Source organism: Sinocyclocheilus rhinocerous, unplaced genomic scaffold (assembly GCF_001515625.1).
Source record: "Sinocyclocheilus rhinocerous isolate Xijiao unplaced genomic scaffold, SAMN03320098_v1.1 scaffold2194, whole genome shotgun sequence".
Taxonomy (NCBI): Eukaryota; Metazoa; Chordata; class Actinopteri; order Cypriniformes; family Cyprinidae; genus Sinocyclocheilus; species Sinocyclocheilus rhinocerous.
The window spans coordinates 835,298-859,201 of NW_015652304.1; the positions used below are offsets into that span (position 1 = coordinate 835,298).

Consider the following 23,904-nt stretch of genomic DNA (forward strand, 5'->3'; position numbering starts at 1 on the left):
TGAAACAGCTGTGTCGTCATCAGCGCTCCTGCAGTCGCTCTGAAAAAGCTGCGCCAGCTGAGTCAGCCGGATGCTCTCGAAACGCTATCGCGGTACTTTGATGCCACACGTGACAGTGACGTAGAGTCGGCGCCGGTTCAAGTCGGACAAAATTTCTAACCGGCATGCACTGCTTCAAGTCAGCCGGCGATCGGTTTGCGCGGCGCGGCATGAAGTCGAACGCACCTAATCTGTTCTTTGAAACGAACGGCTCGAAAGAACCGATTCGCTGAAATGAGTTGAGAGTTGAACCTCCCATTTAATGCATGTAGTACTTTTATTTTGAAACTGAAGTTTCTTACGTCGCACATGAAGATGTAAATGTTGCTCGCCAGTTCATACAGTTCAGTCACAGCCACATTATAACATTCGATAAGTATTGATTCGATAGAAAGCGACAAGTATTGGAATGTGGAAACTGCAACCGACCGAGTCTGGAGGTAATGTTTCCTGTGTAAAATGAGTCGGTTATTGATTGTTTTAGTGTACGTTACTGCGGCAGTACGTATAACCCAGACCAACTGCAAACCAGCTGTAAAGTAATAACAATGCTCATGTAATGTATTCCTATTTACATAACGCGTTTCTGTTTAGGGAATGACTTCTAAGGCCTTTTATACGGCTCACAAGGCGTTCATTTCTTTAGTTAAACTCTGTTTTATACTGTAATTGTTGTCATACATGGAGAGGCTGTGTCATGACATTCAGCATGCTAACATCAGATTTTACTAGGTAAGTTGGTGAGTGTTTGTTTTGTTCCTGGTCACGATTCTAACTTGAGTTGAAATTACTCATTTTTTCAGTAAGACCCAGTAGAGACATTGTAATCTATTTTATAATGCGAATCAACCAGAATTACTATTCAAAACTGGGCTCTTGGTTTCACCCTTGTCACAAATGACATTTTACATTTATTGTGATCATGATTTACTATAAAAGACACATAGTCCACACACAAAAAAATTAAAATTCGTCATTTACATAATTTAAATCAATTTAAAAAAACTTATCAATTTCAAACTCATCATTTACTTAATTTAATTCATAATAATTTAGTTTGGGAATAATACTTTGTAAAGACAGCCATGGACTTCTGGTGTATCTGCTTTGTTGTATTCGGAAAAATGGAATAATTGCAGTTGTCAATTGTTTAGAAGTGCTTTGGAATGCTAGCTAATGGCTTTGAATCAGTAGCAATGTTGCTAAATAATGCATTAATACAATTGCTCTATATGTAAATAATTTTGATGCACGGACCCTCACGCTCACACACATTCTGCAACTTTGAAGCACCGAAACCAAGTCTGAAAAAGAGCTTGGTATTCTACCTCTTGTATTGCATACACTGACATGTTATGGCCCAGTGGAATATTTTAATTAATTTAAGGATTTTATGAAAAAAAAAAAAAATCTAACTCATCATTTACCTACCCTCATGTCGTTATTGTTTTCTTTCTGCTGTGGAACACAAAAGAAGATATTTTGAAGAATGTTGGTAACCAAACCGTTTTGGTTCCCATTGACTTCCATATATTTTTTGAACCATACAATGTAAGGCAATGGGAACTGGAGCTGCTTGGTTACCAACATTCTTCAAAATATCTTCTTTTGTATTCCAGAGCCTGTTTAATATGCTTCATTTTTATGGAGCTTTGACACAGACATCATCTTTCTGAGAGGTGTAAAGACGTTCACATGAAATCAAGACTGTTTTTTTATAATATTTATAGGCAGATTTTGTCATATAATAGTAGAATACTCACAAAGAAATCCCCCAAATTTCCAGTAATTAGTATCTGTATATGTTGGGATGCTTTAATTCATTCCAGGCCTTTTTGTTTCTGAAGGGGAAAGTATCGTTCTGCTGCCGGGTCAGGAGTATGTGGTCGGCCGTAAGAATTGTGAGATCTTGCTGTCCAATGATCAGTCCATCAGCCGTGTGCATGCCAACCTCACCGTCACTGAGCAGGTGAGTAACTCTCCTCGTGAGCATTTCCATATTATGTTGCCTAAGAAACAAAAGCCATCTTCCATGAAGAGGTGTTTGGTGTCCCACTATGATTTCTTTTGTACTAACAAACCACAATGAGAGCTTCTAAGATAGGAGAATGCATTAACAGCACTTTTTTTTAACATGCCTTTGACTTTTGTGTTGTTAACAAAAGTCATCTTGGCTGTTTTTCCTTGGCTCTCTTAGAGCCTGTCCATAAATATCTTATGTTGCTTAATAAGGCTGTCTCAAAGGCAGTCCTGTGGGAAGTATTTCACAAAGTAATCACATTTTAATTTACTAATTGTTTTTTTATTATTTTTCTGATTACTTAGCAGAACTGCAATCATGTGCGTCATTATTTCCCTTAGTCACTTTTACTTTGAATACAGTAAGTCATTCTTGCTGTGAAATACTTATTTAAATTCAGGATGCAAAAAATTATATTTGTATATTACTAATAACGTCTTGGAAAGTTTTGAAAAAAAAAAAAGTCATAACTGAGAATATTGAACATTTTATTAGGAATCTTTTAGGAACTTGTTCAATATACAATTATATTAAAATAGCCAAAATAGTTCACGTGTCCATGTTACTCATTTTAGTGCTTTGAAAGATCATTTGTCATCTTTTAAATAATTGAGGGGGTCTTGTGCTGTAGGAAACCAGTTAAAACTAGGCATGTGACATTATCACATTTTTATATCACTATAATTGCTGAAGCTTTTATCAAATTAAATTACATTATAGGCTGAAAAGATGAGCAAACTTCAGTGCTGTCCTCTTAATAACAAGTTTATTAACTTTTTTCCAAATGACAAAAAGAACCTTTAATATTTAAATACAATAAAACAGTACACAATAAAAATTTAAAAAAGTAAACAAAGGTTCCAGACTGATTAAAGTGTAAAAGAGCACAACTGTGAGAAATGATAATAAAGAATGAGAACATTTTCAGCAAATAACTAGATACCTTTTCTGGGTTGCTTTTTTTATTCCATATTAAAATGTAAAAATATATATAATTAATGTAAATACACAGTAAGTATTTAACTGTTTGCTGTTAGAGAAACACCATAGCGAATACAAAATTGACTGGCTGTTTAAAAACATTAAAAAATACTGTTTGATTTCCTTACTTTTCCACAGTAAGCGGGTGTCAGAAATATTAAGTTGGGCAGTCCTTTGTGTACTATAGTAACCATTTCTGTAAGTGCCACCTACTTTCAGAGAGTAAATCTGAGTCCGTTACACAGCTCTGTGTTGTAAATTTTGACCACTTGATGGAAAAAATGCTAATATGCTTTTTAAAAATAGAAACAATTCAGATGATAAGGTAGCTACAGTTATTCACTGTATTTTGAAGTACTGACTATAATGATACCATGCATGTTCATTATTGCAATATACCATATTACCAAATAAAACCACATGTCTAGTGAAAACTATTAAACTTGTTAATCCTGACACTATCAAATTACTAATCCAATTTTGTTTGTACAGGTTTGTCAAGTCTATTTATTCTTAAAATGGTATTGCATTCTGTAAATGCGTGTTTGCAGGTATCATGCCCTAGATGGCCCTGTTTCCTTTACTGCTGTATTTTGGATGGATTATCATTAGTTCATAGTGGTTTCTCGTCCAACTAGCTGACAGGGTGTTTTCTTGTTTTTATGCTGTTGGCAGGCGGTCACTCTAAAAGACAGCTCTAAATATGGCACTTTCATTAGTGGTGAGAAGCTTGCGACTGGCTCCACAAAGATCCTGCAGACAGGAGACAAAATCACATTTGGAGTCTTTCAGAGCAAGTTCAGGTTTGTATGTAGCTACGCATTCCTGTGTGTTATGTGAGGATGCTTTAGAAGCAGTTTATAGTGGTAAAGGAATGGTTGAGCCAACAATTAAAAAATGTACCCTCATGTTGTTCCAAACACCTGTGGCATTATTTTAGTGTAGTACAAATGAAGAACATTTTAATTATGTACTAGTCATTTTTTGTTTATTACTACAATGAATGACTATTGACATTCACAAATCTGACATTGTTGCTCTATTTTTTTGTTTTATGCCGTTGTCTCATTTTTCGTGTGTGTGTGTTTTAGCATCGTTTAGATATTCTGAATTTATATTTTATGAAGCTGATAATAATAATCACCCTTTCCCCCCACTCAGTTTGGAGAAAGAGTGTGTTGTGGTGTGTTCCTCATGTGTCGATAATGAAAGGAAAGCCTCCCTCTCTCAAGATTTGCGCTCTCTTGGGGGGCGACTTGTCAACTCCTGGACACTTGATTGCACTCATCTCGTCATGCCCACAGTAAAGGTCACCATAAAGGTCAGGAGGCCATTGACCGCTTCAGCATATCATGTGATGCTGGAGTTCCCTGATTAACTGCCAATGAACCTTAATGGTACACTTAAACATCTGCTGAATCATTGTCTCTCTCTTTGCAGACAATCTGTGCATTGCTGTGCTGTCGGCCCATAGTGAAACCTGAATTCTTCAGTGCATTTAGCAGAGCTGTGCAGCAGAAGCTCCCGCTGCCTAAAGCAGAGAAGTATGGAGTGTCTCTTTTTCTCTCTCATTCACAGTTGCTTGTTCTATTCCATCTAAATAGCAGAGAGCTAATGGCAGTATTCTGAATAGACATTATAGATCTGATGTTGCTGTGTTTTGTGTTGATCAGATTTAGGCCTCAGATTGATGAGCCCAGCCTGGCTAAAGAGGATGTGGATCTGAGTGCACGACCTGAGAGAAAGAGCCTCTTCAAGGGGAAAACTTTTCTGTTTTTGAACTCAAAACAGGCAAGAGGGATTTTTTCATTTATACCATCACTTTACATTAACATTAGGACAGACTCCACCTCTTTTAAAAACACTTCTACAGCTGCTTATCATGACTGTCACTCCCATTCAAAGTTTTTAGTTTTTTTATAAATAATACTTTTATTCATCTAGTAGCAAAGCAATAACTGGGCAAAGATTTCTTATTTAAAATAAATGCTGTTTTTTGAAGTTTATAATCATCAAATAATCCTGAAAAAAATGCATCTTGGTGTCCACAAAATATTATGCAGCACAACTGTTTTCAATATTGATAATAATAAATGATTCCTGAGCACCAAATCCGCATATTAGAATGATTTCTGAAGGATCATGTGAAACTGAAGACTGGAGTAATGATGCTGAAAATATAGCTTTGCCATCACAGGAATAAATTACATTTTAAAAATATATAAAAATAGAAAACGGGTGTTTTAAATTGTAATAATATTTCACAGTACTATTGTTTTTACTTATTTTTTTTATCCAATGAATGCAGCCTTTGTGAGCATAAGACACTTCAAAAACATTTAAAAAAAAACGTTCCGACCACATATTTTTGAACCGTGGTGTAAATATAAATTATAAAACCTAGATATATAGTACAATACATAGAACACACCACATACAATAAATACAGGAATATGCGAAATAGTTATATTATAATGTTGCTTAATTTTCATGAAAAAAGTGTCGAAAAAAAAAAAATCTTAATGGTCCCAAAATAGGCTTTATCTTATTTTTGTTTTGTTTTGTTTTAGAATGAAATCCTAAGGCATACTGTCTTCTAGAGCAGGATGTATAAGCTGGTTTGTCTGTTGGCAGCGCACTAGGATGTGGTCTATTCCACTAAATGTGAGGCCAAAGGATTGTGATATTGTTCTCTTACTTTCATATTCCTTATCACGTCACATGGCCAGTTACTATATAAGAAAAAGATGTTACCTTTGAACCCAAATCTGTGCAGAAGTTTTTTTTTCAGCCCACCCACAAACTGCTGCAGCTGTGTGTCATTTAGTCTCCACCACCAGACTCTTAAGACGTCTTCATCTTTGTTGACTTGTGAAAAGACTCTTTTATTTGCCCTGCAATATTATCAGTTACAGGCACTCTGACCTTTCTTACCTATTTCATGTATTCTTTATCTTTGATCTTTTCCTGAGAAGTGAAAGTTAGGCATGGCATCAGGTCTTTATTCATTAGGCTGTTATATACAGTGAAAAAGTTGGATGTCACATAGGAGCTCCTCCATGCTGTTTTATATTAATCAGGAGGTGTAAAACAGTCTAATTAGCTCAGAGGAAGAGCAGACCATGAGAAGTTGAACAGCTGGGATATTCTCTGTAACCAGCAGGCTCATTTGTGAGTGAATAACTGCTGATAGAAGCTACAGCAGTGCAAGGAGGTCACATGGTCATTTTCTTTCTTGTGATTTATTGGGAAAAAGTTTTTAATCTCTAAAGGCCCAGGAAAACAAAAAAAAGGAGGTTTTCTAAAAGTTTTTTTTGTGTGTGTGTTTTTGGAGTGTTTGGTTGTTAGTACATCAAATTAAACTTGTTTTATTTCAGATTTTACTTTAAATTTAAGTTTTTCATCTATCTAATAACCTTTTTTGTTTGCTTGTTTGGAACATAAAAAACATTAATTTTTTATTTAAAACAAAACAAAACAAAACAAAAAAAGAAAAGAAAGTAAGAAATAAAAGCCAGACTGTACAGACAAAAATATTTTTTTGTCTCGGGATAATGATGGATGAGCACATATTTCCTGTAGATGTATTTCTTATTAAAACAGGATGCTTGAGTGGGACAAATTGAAAGGCTCATCCCATTTTTTCTTTCTTTTTAATAGCCAGTAGGCTTCAGTTACTTCAATTTAGAAACTCGCAGTGTCATTTTCTATCATGCTGAATATTGTAATTAGGTTAAAGAAAGATTTAGAAAATCACTATAATCCGAGCTGAATTATAATCAGAGTTTTATTGTTGTAATCACTGATATTTTATGTATCTTTTCAGATGAAGCGTTTGAGTCAGGCGGTGAGTTGTGGAGGTGGGGTGAGCCAGCTTTTGGACGAGGGCTCTCTGCCCATTTCACTCTTGGAGTCAGGCAGCACCTGTGTGGTCGACATGACATCGGGGAACTCCCAGGCTCTGATCCCTCCAACCTTCAAGAAGTGGGAGGATTCTGTGGCCCAGATTCTGCACAGGTGTGTGTGTATTTTTGCTCATGCCCAGTATTTTCTGTCAATTCAGACAACTATACTGATTGTTCTGAGTATTGAGTAATACAGTGAAGCTGGTGTTTAGTTTGTGCATATAGTCAGGTCTTAAATTGGGCCAGAGCAGTCCGAAACAGTACTCCACTAACTTTATAAAAAATAAAAAAAATGTTTGTTTGATGATTGGTTGATTCCATTTTGTATACGAATGTGTTCAGGTTTTGTTTGTGGCAGAACACACATTCCTGCTTCATTAGTACAAAAAATTATATTTCTTAAAAATAATGAAATATATATTATTAAATAGAATTAACTATATATTTAGTATAAAATGTACACACGTGTAATTTTGCATTATATTATGGAAAATATATTTAATGTTTTGCTTATGTTTTGATTTAGAGCTATCTGAGTATTACTGCAGGAATCAATAAATTCCTTTTTTTGGTCGATTCCTGTCTCTCTAATGTTTTCTCTTTTTCACACAGAAACGGCTTGCGCTTTATCACTGAATCTGAGATTGGATTGGCTGCCATTCATGTCAATAATAAAACATACTGCAATCCCTGCTGTTCTATGCAATCTGGTGGGTTTACATACACTTACATACACATCTGGTGTAGATGGACTGTTCTAGGTCATTACTCATTCTTAGTGCGTTCAGTGTTAACAATGAGTGCATAACGAGTAATATGATGACTATTCACATGATGACTGATTGTACATTTTTTAAACTGTGTTTTAAGTGTCCTTATTGATCCTTACATGGCAGTGACTCGAGTGTCGAGAAATAGGTTTCCTGACTGACGTGTGAACAACTCGACACATGAATAATTTCTCAACACTTCCTCACAGAATCGGTGAAAGTGAAACCAGTCATTGCTGCAGCAACACTTTCTCAGAACACTACTGTAGATGAGACGGCACTCGCGGCACCTTCCCAGAATATCACAGCCTATGTGCTCAACACTGAACTCTCTCAGGACCAGAGCAGGTAGAAATCTGTGCACTGAATCTTACAGAATACCTTTCTTAGGTAGTGGACATCTTCAACAACAACAACAAAAAAGAAGAATAAATTGGAAAACCTATCATCTCCATACAACTACCTCAAAACAGCAATCTCACTTTTAGTGTTCAAAAGTGAACTAGTTTATATTCTATCATTTAAAATAGTTGTATTTTTATTGGTATAATTTTATCAGAGTGTTTTGTGTTTTGAAATGAACTAAACTGCTACTTTTAGTTATATTTCTGATATATATCTCTGAGTTATGTATTTGGAAGTGAGACAACAGAAACACTTTTGCAATGAGTAGTGTAATCCATCAGTTCAGTGTTGTTGTTTTTTTAAGCCAATCAATTCACAGACCACTCTGCTGATTTACAGCATTTCTTCTACATATAGTGATAATCAGTAGTGCCAATAGTCATTGTTCACATTTGCAGGGTGGTTACAAGTGGGATCAATACAGTTGGTGAGACTCCAGAGAAGACACTCCCCAAACACAAAGGCTCCACACTGTCAGTGGCAAACAAACCCTCATCCCTCGGCCCAGAACCTTCCACCACTCGCATTGTCAATGAGACAGTGATGTCATCTGAAAGCTTCAGCGTGGTTGAACCTGAGCAGAGGATGAAGAAAAGTTCTGCTTCCTCTGGCAGGGGGCGAGTTGAACCTGAAGGTTCTGTGAAATTGACAGCACCTCCAAATGCCAGCACCACACTAAAACGGTCTCCCCAGAAACAGACAGCCCTCACAAACTTCTTCCAGCCTGCCGGCAAGAAAAGGCGAGTGTAATGCCACACTACATCACGTAGGCTTTTTAAAATAGCTGTTTTCTATTTTAATATATTTTAAAATGTAATGTATTCCTGTAAAGGCAAAGCTGAATTTTCTGCAGCCATTACTCCAGTCTTCATGATCCTTCAGAAATCAATCTAATATGCTGATTTGGTGCTCAAGAAATATTTCTTCTTATTATCAATGTTGAAAACAGTTACATATTTCTGTGAAAATGTGACACAGTTTTTTCCCCCTTGGGAGACTGGAATTCTTGAATGTTTATAAGAAATTATTTTGTAACATTATAAATGTCTTTACTGACATCCTTAATGCATCCTTGGTGAATAAAAATATTTATTTATTTTAAATATAATCTTACTGACCCCAAACTTTTAACCAGTAGTGTAAGTTACGTGAAGCACACACATCTGAAGTTGATACAGCTGCTTGAGTAGAATAAGTGTTTGTAGTGAGATTTAAAATTAATAGTTTTATTTATTTATTCAAAATTTTCCGTCATTTTTTTTTACTTTATTAATATAAATATACAGTGGTGTGAAAAAGTTTTTGCCCCCTTCCTGTTTTTTTAATTGTTTGCATATGTCACACTTAAAAGATTCAGATCATCGAACAAATTTTAATATTACACATTAATGTGGTTAATCACAGTTCTTTCATGATTTAATAGGAGGGGCAAATAATTTTTCACGTAGGGCCAGGTAGGTTTGGACAGCTTTTTTCCCTTAATAAATGAAATTATCATTTAAAAACTGCATTTTGTATTAGGTTATCTTTGCGTAATATTAAAATCGGTTTGATGATCTGAATCTTTTAAGTGTGACAAATATGCAAAAAATTAAAAAAACAGGAAGGGGGCAAAAACCTTTTCACGGCACTGTATAATGACACTGAAAAGTGACATACAAAATGATGCATATATAGTTATGAAATCAAATAAAATCTAAATAAATGCTAATGTGTCTCAGCTGACCACTTGTGATCAGATCACCCAAGATGCGCATTAATACCAGGTGAACAGGGTCATGTGACAGTATTTGCAGTAGAAATGTGCAGGATGTGAGACTTAAGTCACCGTCTTATTAAGATTTATGTTATATATTTGTTTACGGTGGCAGGCCACGGGAAGACAGTGCTAATTCTGTCCAGTCAGACGCCAAACTCTCCAGAAAAGACAGTGAGGTTAAAGAGAATGAGATCCAGCAAAGTTCCTTTGCCAGTAGATCTCACAAAACATCGCATACAGCCCAAAACCAACACAGCTCAGTGTCACGATCTGAGTTCAGTGCCAGTCTGGTTCAGGCTTGTGGGTCCAGTCAAAGCTCTGGCAGCAAGAAGAGAAAGGAACCAGAGCACGACACCGAGAAACCTGCAGCAGCCGCTGATTTAGATATGTCACTTGAAGAGCTCGAGTCTATAATGTCCGATGAAATGGATGAGCCTCTGCAGTCTGCAGCTAATAAAAAACAACGTCTTGAGTCAGGAACGAACAGCAGAATCAGTAACCCACGATTACTGAATCAGCAAGAGGCCACTGAGTCCAAAAGCAGAAAAAGCACAAAGAATCAGCAAAGCAGTGCCAACAATATTCAGAACTTGCAGTTGGACAGAACAGGCCCAGCTGCAACAAATCAGGGCTCTGAGAGGCAGTCAAAGAGGTCATCCAATCAAACGCCAGATCTGGAAGCGCATAGTTCAGCAAAGACGGGGAAAAGACCAGAACTTGAAGAGGTCAAAGAAGAGGAAGTGTCTTTTGTTGTGGTACAAAGACAGCCATAATTTGTTTCATATATATGTTTTATATTATATCTTGTCTGTTTTTAATCTGTAGAACAGCTAGTTCCTTGTTTGTTTGTCTTTCAGAATTCAAGGACCCAAAATGGCATTTCCCAGCACTGTGAGCCTGCAATCAGACAGGAAATGCAGGTGAGAGGTTTTAATACAGATGCTGGTTATGAGTCAGTTTGACCTACACTACCTAAAATATCTTTTCAGGGTTTCAGAAAGGTCAAGATCACTATGTTTACCCTAGTTCCCACTAGAGTATAATAATAAAGTAAAATCTCTGTACTTCTGAAGGCCTCAACCTCCAAATCTGGATCCGTGAATGACCCTGAGCTGCCCAGGAGGCTCCTACAGATTCAGTTCATGTCCCTGACTGTGAGCACCTCTTCCAGACCAAGACCCGGTCCACTACAGACCCATGACCCTAATGACAAGAATGTGAAAAGGTTCCGCAAGGTTAGAGGATGCACACGTCAGTGATATAATGCTTATCTCTTTATGTGACATTTTGAATGGCTGTTGGTGGATGTGCATGTATCTGTGTGCATGTTTAGAAAAATGTCCCTGGATTTAATGGGCTGCCCAACATTATCGGAGGCTCGGATCTGGCGGCTTACAATCGCAGTAAGAACTCTGAACTGGAGGAATGGCTCAGACAGGCAGCAGAGGTGAGAGACCGTGGAAACAAGGAAAGTGGTGGGGGAGGGTTGTATATTATATTTACATCATCAGCCTGATAGTAGTTATTTAGGTGCACATAAATTTATTGTAATAAATTGATCACAAGTAACAGTAAAGACTTTTATATTGTTACAAAAAAATCTTTCAACTTTGAACTTTCTATTCATCAAAGTATCCTGGAAAAAAATCCATCAATCCCGGTTTCCACAAAAATGTTAAGCAGCACAACTGTTAGCAACACTGAAAAAAATATATTTTTTGAGCACCAAATCAGCATATTAGAATGATTTCTATAGGATAATGTGACACTAAAGACTGGAGTAATGGCTGCTGAAAATTCAGCTTTGCCATTAGAGGAATAAATTACATCTCAAAATGTATTCAAGTACAAAAGAGTTCTTTTATATTGTAATAATATTCATCAATATTGATGTTTTTAATGAAAGAAATGCAGCCTTGGTGAGCATAAGAGACTTCTTTCAAAAAGAAATATGTAGGTTCATTTCTAAATAATAGATTTCCTCACTGAACCCCACTGTATTTGTGTGATCTTTACCCTTAATGTTGTAGTTTTCACATAACTATTATTGTGGTTTGTGTGGAATGTTAAGGACCCTAGATAGTGGGTTGAACATTAACAATGATAGCAGTAACTTCTTTTTTCTGAAAGATAAAAGCAACAAATAGAAGAACGACTGAGCTGTCGTCCACATGCAATGGATGCAAAACTGAAACCTGTTAACCTGCAATGACCATCCACAATTCTCTTGTCTATTGCAGTTCATTTTTCATATTTTAATGGTATTTCTTACTCTTAATCAAAATAGGCCATGTGAATATGAGGAAGTTTTCCTTAAAAATGTAGACTAGCAGTCACTTCATCTAATTGAAATGCATTCACGTCTGATGCAATTGCTCACGTGCTAGTAGTTGCTGACCCCTGACATGTTGAATACAGTTATGAATACAGGATTTGTGTTTTCATTTCTGGCATTCTCTTTCTCTCTCTCTCACTTTTAGGAGGAAAAACTGAATGAACGGGAGGAGATTTTGGGAGATGATTTGTTCAGGTATGTAGTCTGTGTACTTTTGCATGCAGTAGGGCATAAATGGATAAATGAAGGGCATGGATCAAAAGGCCAGAATGCACAGAATCAAGTCCAGTGAGGTCAGCACGCTGACTGATCTTGTTTGATCCCTGTACAATTCTCATCCTCATCCAGACACTCGCCACCTGCCTAAACTAACAATACATTCAACAAGACACTGACCTTTAACCCCAGAAAATCAAGGCTTACAATGAGACAATAACTTTTGTGAAGGCTTAGTCTGCAGTGGACTGGCTGAGACCGGTTTCTCTTACGCACTGAGGCGGGCAGGACAGAGAGATGTCTGGTTCCCAGTATTGTGCCTGGTTTTGAATCTTCTGTCAAACAGGCGCTCAGATATTTGGTGGTAGACTTGCACAGCTTTGACATGCCAGTGCTCTGACTTTGAAAAGCTCCACTCGACCGCAGCAAGTTTCTTTCTTAAAGTTAAGCACACTTTTTATGAACTGAATTCATGAACTCATCAGCTGTGTGATTTGGCTGTTGATGAGCTGCTGGGCCTGATCCACCAGTGTCACGCCATCACGCATGAGTTCTTGAAGGGGGGTTTTTCTCCTTTTAGCAGATCCTTCATTTTCGCAGAGCACACTTGGAAAATATGACGTCAATGATTTCCCAACTGCATTTAAGTCATTGTTCACAGTTCAGGTCACGCTGGGCTGCGAAGACCCGTGGATATTTCTAACAAGCTCCTGCTGTTTAAACACACAGTGATTAGGACAGAAAATAGAGTGATGGTTTAAGTTAGTGGTCAGTGCCCTGTAAGAGCACTTCTTTAGTAGCTTCACTCATATCAAAGATATTCTATCTCTATAAGGAATAACTACACACATATTCAGAAAGCAAACTTCCAAACACTTTTTTCGAAATATATGCCAGTCCACTCAAAAAGTTTGACAAACACACACACGCACACACACAACAGTGTTTGGAAGTTTGCTTTTTGGATATTGATGTAGTTATTCTAATACAACATAATTTTTAACACACTCCTGTTTTTGGGGGGAATGTACACATTTTTAAGTAAAAATGGAAAACGTTTTATGTTTCGGGGGCCTGAAAACGCAAACTTTTGAAAACAGGTTTCAGAGTGCATGTTTTTAAAAACTACGCCGTTAATGTCTCTGTGTAAACTACAAAAACGCAAATTTGTGAAAACAGTGCATCATGCGTGTACGTATTACATGTTCGTGTAGTATTTATTTAAATTGGCAACTACTGGCCTGGCATGCATAATACAGTCTTTTAAGTCATTTTTCAGTTTCGTTAGCTCTAGGATTTACGCTTACAGAGGAAGAAGGTTTAGGCCATGTCAAGCACGGAATTGTTGCCTGGAGACTGAACCTGGCTAACGGGGGACTTTCAAGTGCTGCCATTTCTCCTGCCTAAGCAGAAAAACACACTCGAGCCCTCAAATATACACACAGCCACGACCATGCGATTTGTCCATCACAACTGTTTGATCTCTGAATCTGCTCAGCCAGTCATGCATGGTGTGGGAACATCACACAGAAAATAAAAAGAATGAAAAGAAAACAGCACCTCTGTTTCTTCTCCAGCTCCCTCCCTCCCCCAGGCTAATGAAGTGTCCCAGACATGTTTTATGGAAGGGAATGTCTGGTTTGATGACTTTTAAACAATGTCTGATTTTTACAGCATACCAGTTTGTATCAATTCGCTCAGTTATTCAATCATTTAGACACTGGTTACTAATTGTCACCGTAGGGCAGGAATGTTAAAAGCCTTTGTGGGAATGATGGTTGGTCTGTATAAATTACTTGCTTTTGTGTTGAATCTGTTTTTTTTCCCTCTCTCTCTCGTTTTCTCTCAGGTACAACCCTAGACTGGCAAAGAAATAATAGTTCATAGTGCTGCTATCTGTGAAAAGATGCAACGCAAAACACGTTTCCATTTTTATTAGAGATTTATTGATCTATAATAAAAAATACTCTGTACAAAACCTATATGTATATATTAAAAGTTGGAGTTTTACAAAATTGAACAGTTGTATTTTGCCTCCACGCCAACAATACATCACCTTGTGAAGCAGCTTTGACCGTCCTGCATTTAATTAAAGGACTTTACTTCTTACAGCTCTGATTTGTCTTCTTATGGTTTTGGTTCCTTCAAGTGTACCTTCAAGTCTTTTAATGATATCTACTATCTAAAGTAAACTGTCACTCCACACAAAGATTCCCTTAGCAGTCTAAACTTACAGTATGAATGGCTGAGGTGAAAACTTAACAACGCTAGCTCAGAAGTTATTTTAGTTAATAATTCAAACCAATAAAACATTTATTTGGCACAACAGAGTATAAAGTAATATATTTCACTATTGAGTGCTGTGAAATACCTTATTGAGGAGTCAAAATTTCTAAAACATAGCACATTGGATTAATCAAAATTTTCTGTAATGCAGAACATTCTTGTTTATCTATTTTACTTAATATTACCAGAATGACTGACAAACACCATGGTTACTGTAAATGAAAATGTACTGTATTTCAAAGGTTTGGCACTTGTTTTAGGTTACAGTGAACCTCAATGAGGTTGGCTCATTATTAGCTCATCAAGGTTTTGGAAATTTTGTGCGTATTAATATACATTAATTGTGCGTTAAAGGGGTCATATGATGTTGCTAAAAAGAACATTATTTTGTGTATTTGGTGTAATGAAATGTGTTTATGCGGATTAAGGTTCAGTAAACACAATATTTTCCACATACTGTACATACTGTACACTCTTCTATGCCCCGCCTTTCTGAAACAAAAATCGTACTTACAGGCTGTGAGTCAGAAGCGCCAGACTGTCCTTGCAAAGTTGGAACTGCCCAACTTTATAGATACAGCCTTTGTGCCACAGACGCATTGTAGGCTACTGGTTCAGGAAACAGTCCTCATCCATCCTCCATAAAATGTGCTGCATACATCTGAATATTTGGGTTGAACTGTTCTGGAACAGTGTTGTACATACAGCTTAACCACTGATTTCTAGTCGTCGTCCTCTTTTGGAAGGCCAAACAAAGTAGTTTCACTTTCAAAACAAAACACACAGCGCCTTCACAACATGGCGCCGGCGGCAGCAACAATACTACAGCGAGAATAAAAGTTACACCTTCTTTCTTTGCATGAACATTTGGGCGGCCTTATGCAAATCTTCCCACATCGTGACGTAGACATGTGGGGGCGTGTTAGAACGAGCCGTTTTAGGTAGGCGTGGTTGACTCTTAACTTTTATAAAGAATATCTCTTTGGATTTGAGACTTTAGTCTTTGCAACTTTACAGATCTTCTTTATGCACCAAGAGCTTGTAACACTCCAAAGAGAAAGGAAAAATTGAAATCGCATCATATGACCCCTTTAAATGGCATTTCACAGCAGAAACATTAATGCAGACTGCAACATAATCTTTATGAACTAGGCCTTCAGGCCTAAGTCATCTGCTCTTTTGGTATTGCTTTCTTTTACTGCTTAGTGCAAGCCTCCTTGACATATGGTGTGTTCACACTGACAGATATTATATCAGAGATTCTGAGCTGTTGGTGTTTAGTAGGCATTCCTACTTTGCTCTGTATCCAACTTCGCGACAAATCACTGTGCTTACATTGATAGTTGCTGCATCTTTTAGCTCTGCTAAACTGTCACTTCTCAACAGCAAGTCTGTTGCTTGTGACCACCTCTTAATGATGCTTGGTTGCTTTGTCGCTACAAAACGCTGTCAGTGTGAACGCCCCTTTAGGCACTGCAATCATGACTGAAAGATACGCTATCTATGATGTAGTGTAAGAGCAGGTAACTAATTACAAACAACAAGGCAACTAACAGCATTTGTAAAAACAAGAGGTAAAGCACACTCCATGACACTGACATATTGGCACATTATTCCTGGCCAGCGAAAACTCCTTTTGTGAGACAGTCAACATAAGACACCATTGGGAAGAGAGAAGTTTATCCTAGCGTCTGCTCATTTTTATAAATGTACTTTCTCTTGTAAGTTGTAGGAAAGTTGTAGTTTCATTAGTATTCACTGCATACATATAAAAATGAGATGTATTCCAGGACTCTTGTCATGAAGCACCTTCTCTTGGAGCCTTAGACAAATCCTCCTCCTCCGCCCCCACTTCCTTCTGTTCCCCGTCCTCCACATCCTTCTTCCTCGGTGATCAATTTTCTGTTCTTTTCAATCCTCTGTTTTAGCCTCTTGCGCAAACAGCTAGCAATGCCAAGAGCGCCACCCTTTAAGAAACGTACAAAGTTGTCACCAACAAGGGGTCCCATGGCAAAGAGCCCAGGCTCAGTGTTGCACTCGAAGGTGTAAGGGTTTATGTCGATGGGATTCTGTCTGCAGAAGATTGGCCTACTGGGATCCAAACCAAGGTACTGCCCTTGCTCCTTCAAGAAAAACAAGTTGGGATAGGTCCCAATAAGAACTAGCACCATAGAGACTTTGAAGACTCTAAGGACACCATTGGATCCCCTCATCACACAGTGCATGTCAGGCTGGAAGGAGAGCACACAGTGCTCAGGGAAGCTGGTGTAGTCGGGGGACAAAGATGGACTAGGAGCTATGGGATTGGCAACAGGGGATGCTGGGTAAACTTGGGAACACATCATGTGGTAGACCCTGTGATATTCAGGGTAAAGTGTCTTTGGCAACTGTTTGAAGATGAGACCCAGGTCATCAGCACGCTTGCGGAATGCATGCAACACAGAGAGCCTATGGTTCAGGGCACACAGCACTGCATCGGCTGCGCTAAGCCCCGCCCCCACTACCAGCACGGGGTCAGAGGAAGAGCCCAGTTTGCCGTGACAGCTGACAGCCACCCCAAGGTCACGTACACTGTGGAACACATAAGGGAGATCCTCCCCCTCTACTCCCAGTCGAGCTGGAGAGTCAGATGCCCCTGTTGCTAAGACAACATTCTCGGCAAATAAGCTAAACGGGACATGAGTGTCACCTTGGAGCTGCTGGTAGCCCCTGACCTCCCAGAGTCCCTGTGAAAGTCCTTGGGAAACCCCAGTACTCTCTCTCATTCTTTCTTTGCCTCTTTTATCTTCATCCTCCTCCCCAATATCACCACTTCTACTGCTATTCTCCATTCCATTTTGTAACTCATTGCTAAACCCATTCTGACCGCTCTCAGTGCCGTTCTTATTGCAAAAATCAAACCCGTTTTTCCCACCATTCAGCTGACCATTTACAGTGTTCTTTTCATTCCCAAGACTTTTTTCATGACTGTGGTGACGTTTTTGAACAGAGGTGACATAGGTATTGTCCACAAAGTTCTTCTGGAGACCCATGAGCTTCACATAATTTTTGTAGTATGAAGAGATCTCATCTGGAGTGGCTCGATCATTGGACACCGACCTGTGAGAAAAGCCCATAACATACATAACCCATCCATCTCAGATCTTTCTTTAATGTTTGAAAAATTGGACCATATTTCTACTTGAGAGGAACCCACCTTCTTGATATCTTCAAGAAACATTAATGCAGAGGTGTCCAATCCTTCTCAAGGAGGCCCACCTTCCTGCAGAGTTTAGTTCCAACCCGTTCTGACACACCTGTCTAAAGGTTTATAGTAATCCTGAAGACCTTGTCTGCATCTGAAAGCTTAGGCTGCTGACTTGTTGCCTCACAGCCTTATCAGGCAATGACTTTGCAGGCAGCATTTGCACACGAAGGCATCTCATGAAACTGATTTCGGACAGGCTTTTAAGGCAGCGTAACGGTTTAATGATCTACAACATAATAGAGCAAACTTTGGTGAAAACAAAGTGAATATTTAATTACTATAATAGAGACAGAGCGCATTTAGGCCACGCACACACAACAGAACAATGCCTAAAAGCTGCTGTGTGACAAGGTGTACAGTAAACAAGCTAAAAAACCCAGAACTACATTTTTATAAGCTGTTGACCCAAAAAAACAAGCGTTTAAGGACACAAATAGTTGTAGATGTCAGGGTATTTCACATTGGGCCATTCAGTTGGATCATTTCTCAAACAAAAGGAAGGTAAGGAAAAAGGACACTGACACAGACCAATAAAATGTAGTTTCTCAATATACAGGTGCATCTCAATAAATTAGAATGTCTTGGAAAAGTTCATTTATTTCAGTAATTCAACTCAAATTGTGAAACTCGTGTATTAAATAAATTCAATGCACACAGACTGAAGTAGTTTAAGTCTTTGGTTCTTTTAATTGTGATGATTTTGGCTCACATTTAACAAAAACCCACCAATTCACAACAAATTAGAATACTTCATAAGAACATAAAATAGAATACTTCATAAAAACATTTTTAGTGAATTGTTGGAAAGGCAAAAGGATCCCCTACCAAGTATTGAGTACATGTACAATAAATGAACATACTTTCCAGAATGCCAACAATTCACTAAAAATGTTTTTTTTTTTATTGGTCTTATGAAGTATTCTAATTTGTTGAGATTGAATTGGTGGGTTTTTGTTAAATGTGAGCCAAAATCATCACAATTAAAAGAACCAAAGACTTAAACTACTTCAGTCTGTGTGCATTGAATTTATTTAATACACGAGTTTCACAATTTGAGTTGAATTACTGAAATAAATGAACTTTTCCACGACATTCTAATTTATTGAGATGCACCTGTATGTCCTCCTCTCAGGTTCACATAGGGTGGTGAAATAATCCTTTGACATGGTTAAAATAATGAATGTTTCCTGTCGCCGATTACGTTTCCCTCCAGTGAGTGTAGTTCTCAGAGTAATACGAAATGTTGCGCTATACTTTGGTGTCCTTAAACACTAGTTTTTTTGGGTCGACAGTTTATAAAAACGTAGTTCTGGGTTTTTTAGCTTGTTTGCTGTACACCTTGCCACACAGCAGCTTTTAGACATTGTTCTGTTTTTTGTTACAAGTCAGAAATAACAAGGAGTCAGCTTCCCGCAATACAAAGTCAATGGAGAGGGTTGGATTGTTTTCCCCCCGGTGGGCATGGTTTTCAGATTATGACGTGTGTCGCTCTGTCTCTATACTAATTTCTCGCTAGAATTAACATCAAAAGTGGAAGAATTTGGTCAGGAACATATTTATGCACAAACAGACCACCAACCGCAACTTTCAGGCACCATCTTGAAGTTTTAGCTCAACTGTCAGACTAGAATGCACAGGATTGTAGGATATCAAAGGACATGAAGGATACATCTATGCAGCCTTCAAAAATAGATCAAACAAATGCATCTCAGGAGACAGGAAGTAAAGCTGATTCGGTCGTACCATGATGCCTTCCTACCTTGGAATGCATCCTCCGAAGGCAGCATTTTCAGCTTTCAGACACAGCCCATGACAAGCTGGTTCAGGTGTGTTTAAATAGGTTTGGAACCAAATTTTGCAGGAATGAGGCTCTCCAGGAGCAGGACATGACACCACAGTGCTATTGGAAGCTACCATCAGTTATCCTCCATAGTACATACCTCCTTTTGCCTGAGGTCAAATCTCTATAGTTGACTCCTGGTAACTCCATCCATATACCAAGACTAATGGTCAGCATTGAACCTTCCATTGCCTTGGAGACCAGAAAGAGTATATTTTGTCAATGAAGGATATTTAGTAAAGAATTATTGTTAGGGTTGTAAATTCAGGTTTCTTCACATTATGTAAATTGTCTTGTATAACTAGTATATCAAAACTCTTACAACAATACTCTAACCTGAGATAGTAAGAAAGTCTTAGCTATGCCATAGAAACTACTCAAAGCTTACGTGGCCGTTCGAGAAGCTATTATTATTTTTTCAGCTTGTACAGTTGTGAGAAGCATTAACCTGACTATCTCAGAGAGGTCACTCACGTGCCAGGCACCACCAGGTGTAGCTTTTCCCAAGACCAGATGAGGAATGTGATGTTTCTTTTCCATCCTCCACTGCAGTACAGAGGGGAACTCAAAGCCCAAATCTGCATTTGGATGAAGGAGTGTGTCGAAGAGCACCGCCACAGGGTTTCCTGAACGCCCCTCTAAACCTTCGCAAAGAAACTCCAAATCCTACAGAAAGACACATTGGTCAGCTGGTTTATTGTACATTTGACTAACATTTCTGATAGTTCACAATTTAGATTTACTCCACAATTTTTACGCCACAATTTAGTTCTAGGTTAAACTTCGCAACCTGTTTTGACACTCATCTTTTTACCTGTTCAGTGATGGGAAGCTGCTTGGCTTCCTGTAGTTTCCGAAAGAGGATAGGGTTTGGGTGCACAGCCATTGGATCTAAATAAGGAGTATACCCACTCAGAAGGTACGACAAGCATATACCGGAAGGACCGTTACCTGTGAAGGGGAAATGGGAGAGACTGTGGAATGTTATATTGGAATCTACTGTTTAAGATCCATCAGGATTGGTTGATGCTGTGAATAGCATTTTTTCAACAGTAATGAATCTGATAACATTTGCTCCTTGTTGACTCACCAATGATGACTACCGGCACAGTTCGAGTACAGTCCCTCGGCACAGAACCTTCTTCTAACAGAGGCATAATGGCAGCCAGAATTAGAGCTGGCACTGATAAACACAAAATAAAAATAATTATATCTGTAAATCTTAGCATATTACAGTAAATATGCAGGCATTTGCTAAAACTGCTTTTGTATAAAACCATATGGTGTTGTGATGTTTGCATATTATTACTTGCACTGAATATCTATTATCTAAAGTTGATTAATGCACAACAAATAGGCCTAGATGGTAACAACTTGTGATACCCTGTAAATTCTATTCTAAGTCTTGTCTATTGGTGTTTCTGTGTTTAAACTTTATTTTAGAGTGTAGATAAGTTTGCAGTTGTTTTATATTATTTTGATGTGTTGCACAAGCTATTTTTCTACATTAAAGTTTTTTAACCATACACTCCAAAAAATGCTGGGTCAAATATAAACAAAACAACCCAACCGCTGGGTTTGTCCCTTTTTAACCCAGCATTTTTTAGAGTGTAGAACCAAACTAACAGTAATTTCTCCCCTCTTGTCATAGCTTATGTGCAAAAGGTTCTAATAACAAAAAAGTCATCAGCTATGTACACAAAGATAGCCTTACTCAGACACAGTTCCCTGCTGAGCTAATGCTAGCATTAGCGCTGCCACTGCTTCCTGACAAAAGCAAATCATAATCAGTGTTATGGAGTGAGGCACTGTTATCCGAGCACACTCATTGTTGTGACCTGACGGGTGTAAATCCCCCCTGATAGACCTCTGTTTGGCCTGTAATCCATGCTGCCCCTGTTTATGTTTTTCAAAAAAGTGGGCTTGGCATGCTGACAGTCGGCACATCGCAGCCACCCATCACAACCTGCTTTTCTTTGACCCTGGTTGTTTACACTTTTCAGAGAGAGTGCGCAGGATTCCAGGCATAACCGGGAGTGAGGATGGTGGGACAGGGGTGTGTAAGGGGAGGAGGGGAGCGTTGGCAGGGTTTGGAACTGCCATTTCCACCCCACTGCCCCATTTAACAGTCTCCAGACCACATTCACAAGGGGTACTCATGGGCTGACTAGACCCTTGTTTTTCCACACTAATTTCTCTGTTTTCAAAAAAGACTGGATCCTCATAACATGTATTACACAGCTTGTTTCTGACTGGTCAGTCACTGAATTCAGTGGTCAAATATTTCTGAATAATGCAAAACAGTATAATTGACTGCTGATCCAGATTTCCTATAGCTGTGCTTGTGTTTTGATATTTTAAAGTATTTTTTCTGCTATTATAACTGTGCATTATCCCTTATTTATTTAACAAAGCCAGTGCCAATAATAATTTCAAATGTTCCAGCTGGTTTAGTTGTTGATAAAAGTATAATCAATAGAATTGAGTATTGTTTTGTGAGCCAACATTTCCTCCATCATTGACATTAGACATTCAAATCTCAATATTCAAGTTGTTTAAATTCTTAAGACCCTGTTTATTTATCTGCTTTCATATGATGGGAAAGCAAAACATTAGACATGACAGGACACACTATATTTATAAGTATTTCTACAAAGTAACTGTGTGAATGTACATTACAAGTGTGAAGAGAGTTGTACTGCTAGTTTTGTGTGTGTGTAGTACTCTAGACAGTGTTATCAGTGAGCCTGAAGCTCAGACTGGATGGTATGTCAGTATGTATACAGGCATGCACGTGTATGTGAAAGCACGTGTGTATTCATGATGCGCATAAGGTATACGCCCCCAAAATAGTAGATTCACACTGAAAAGACGGCAACCGTTTAAAATAATTTCATTTTAGAACAGTTTGAACAGTATTCGAAAAGCACTAATTTCAGACATTAACTAATGGTGTAACAATGTTGCCATGTTACCTGCTCTGAATATGCACATCATAAGAACGTATCTGTTAAATATTATAGGCTAAATTAGTTTCTGTTTTTGTCTGTATGGCCTGTGTCTATTCATAGACGTACACTATATCTGCACCTACCTAGGGCTCATGTTGTTAACGGCACAAAAATGGTAGTTGTTTCAATCCTTCCAAGAAAAAACTTCATTTTACGTAGAGATAAAATGACAGCAGTGACTGTAACTTTATGCGGCCCGGTGTAGCACTAAAATGCGTGTATAAACGAGAAGCTTTAGCGGAATATCAGAAACGAACATTGTGAAAATGATGTTTGATTTTAATCTGGCACAATTTAGGTCACATCTACAGTCGCATGTATTGTTTGGAATATTATTAAAGACATTTCTATAGTGGTGTCCTTACCTCCAAACGAAAAATCTTCAGATTCTCTGTTTTTTTCAGATTCAGATTTCGTATCTCTAGAAGGCTCGGGATGCTGCACGCTGTATAAATAGTCCGTATCCCTAGTGGGAGGATCCACGCCGAGTCACAGGATGATATTGGACGACTGATTTTCTAAAGATGCTGCTGACTGTTTTTTTAACACGTCGCTGAATCATATGCGTTATAGCTACTCCAGAGTAGCAGCGCGGAAAAGCTGCGAGGCGTCAGTCTCTATCAGTCCCTATCCAGCATCATCTGCGCCTCGTGCCGCACCGGCAGGCATGCAGAGCGAGCCCAGATCCGCGGAGTCTGCCGCGCGCACATGGCATCAGAGAAATAACAGCACGCTCTTTTTCCGTTAAACGAGAGGAAACTCAATCGATCGTTACTATATGTGCGCGTCAGCTTTGCAAAATCGCACATGTTGCATGTTTATTTGGCATAGTAATAGCAAAAGTGCCTTTTATCTCTTTATTCAGCTCCCCTATTGCTCAGTAAATGTTTCTGTAGTGGTGAGTTTTATAATCAAAGACTTGTTTGTTTTTATAAAAGCATATAAAAGTAGTTTTATAATTACTTGTCCTTGGTTCACTGCAGGTGTTGTGGTTACAGCCGTCACTTGCGTGTTTTTAGTGCCCTCATTGGAGCGCTTGCTAGGACAATACAATTACAATCTCACGTTGCTTGAATCATTCAATTACTCT

The 23,904-nt window shown here is 38.2% G+C and overlaps 2 protein-coding genes across 2 annotated transcripts; one reads left to right on the plus strand and one right to left on the minus strand.

The window, feature by feature from the left end:
- Positions 1–242: 242 nt before the first annotated feature.
- On the plus strand, positions 243–14,719 carry LOC107714684 (nibrin-like). Its single transcript, XM_016520623.1, has 16 exons — positions 243–479; positions 1,887–2,008; positions 3,716–3,843; positions 4,202–4,361; positions 4,481–4,584; positions 4,714–4,831; positions 6,867–7,057; positions 7,558–7,655; positions 7,925–8,063; positions 8,519–8,860; positions 9,992–10,634; positions 10,737–10,799; positions 10,953–11,114; positions 11,213–11,326; positions 12,360–12,409; positions 14,280–14,719. Exons 1-16 carry the CDS (start codon positions 449–451, stop codon positions 14,305–14,307), a joined length of 2,493 nt encoding a protein of 830 aa, XP_016376109.1. The 5' UTR covers positions 243–448; the 3' UTR covers positions 14,308–14,719.
- Positions 14,720–15,782: 1,063 nt separating this feature from the next.
- Positions 15,783–23,376, minus strand: LOC107714693 (oxidative stress-induced growth inhibitor 2-like). The gene is made up of 6 exons (XM_016520644.1): positions 23,180–23,376; positions 20,894–20,986; positions 20,618–20,754; positions 20,278–20,469; positions 19,904–19,995; positions 15,783–17,815 (listed from the first exon to the last, which is right to left on the minus strand). Exons 2-6 carry the CDS (start codon positions 20,958–20,960, stop codon positions 16,540–16,542), a joined length of 1,764 nt encoding a protein of 587 aa, XP_016376130.1. The 5' UTR covers positions 20,961–20,986; positions 23,180–23,376; the 3' UTR covers positions 15,783–16,539.
- Positions 23,377–23,904: the final 528 nt, after the last annotated feature.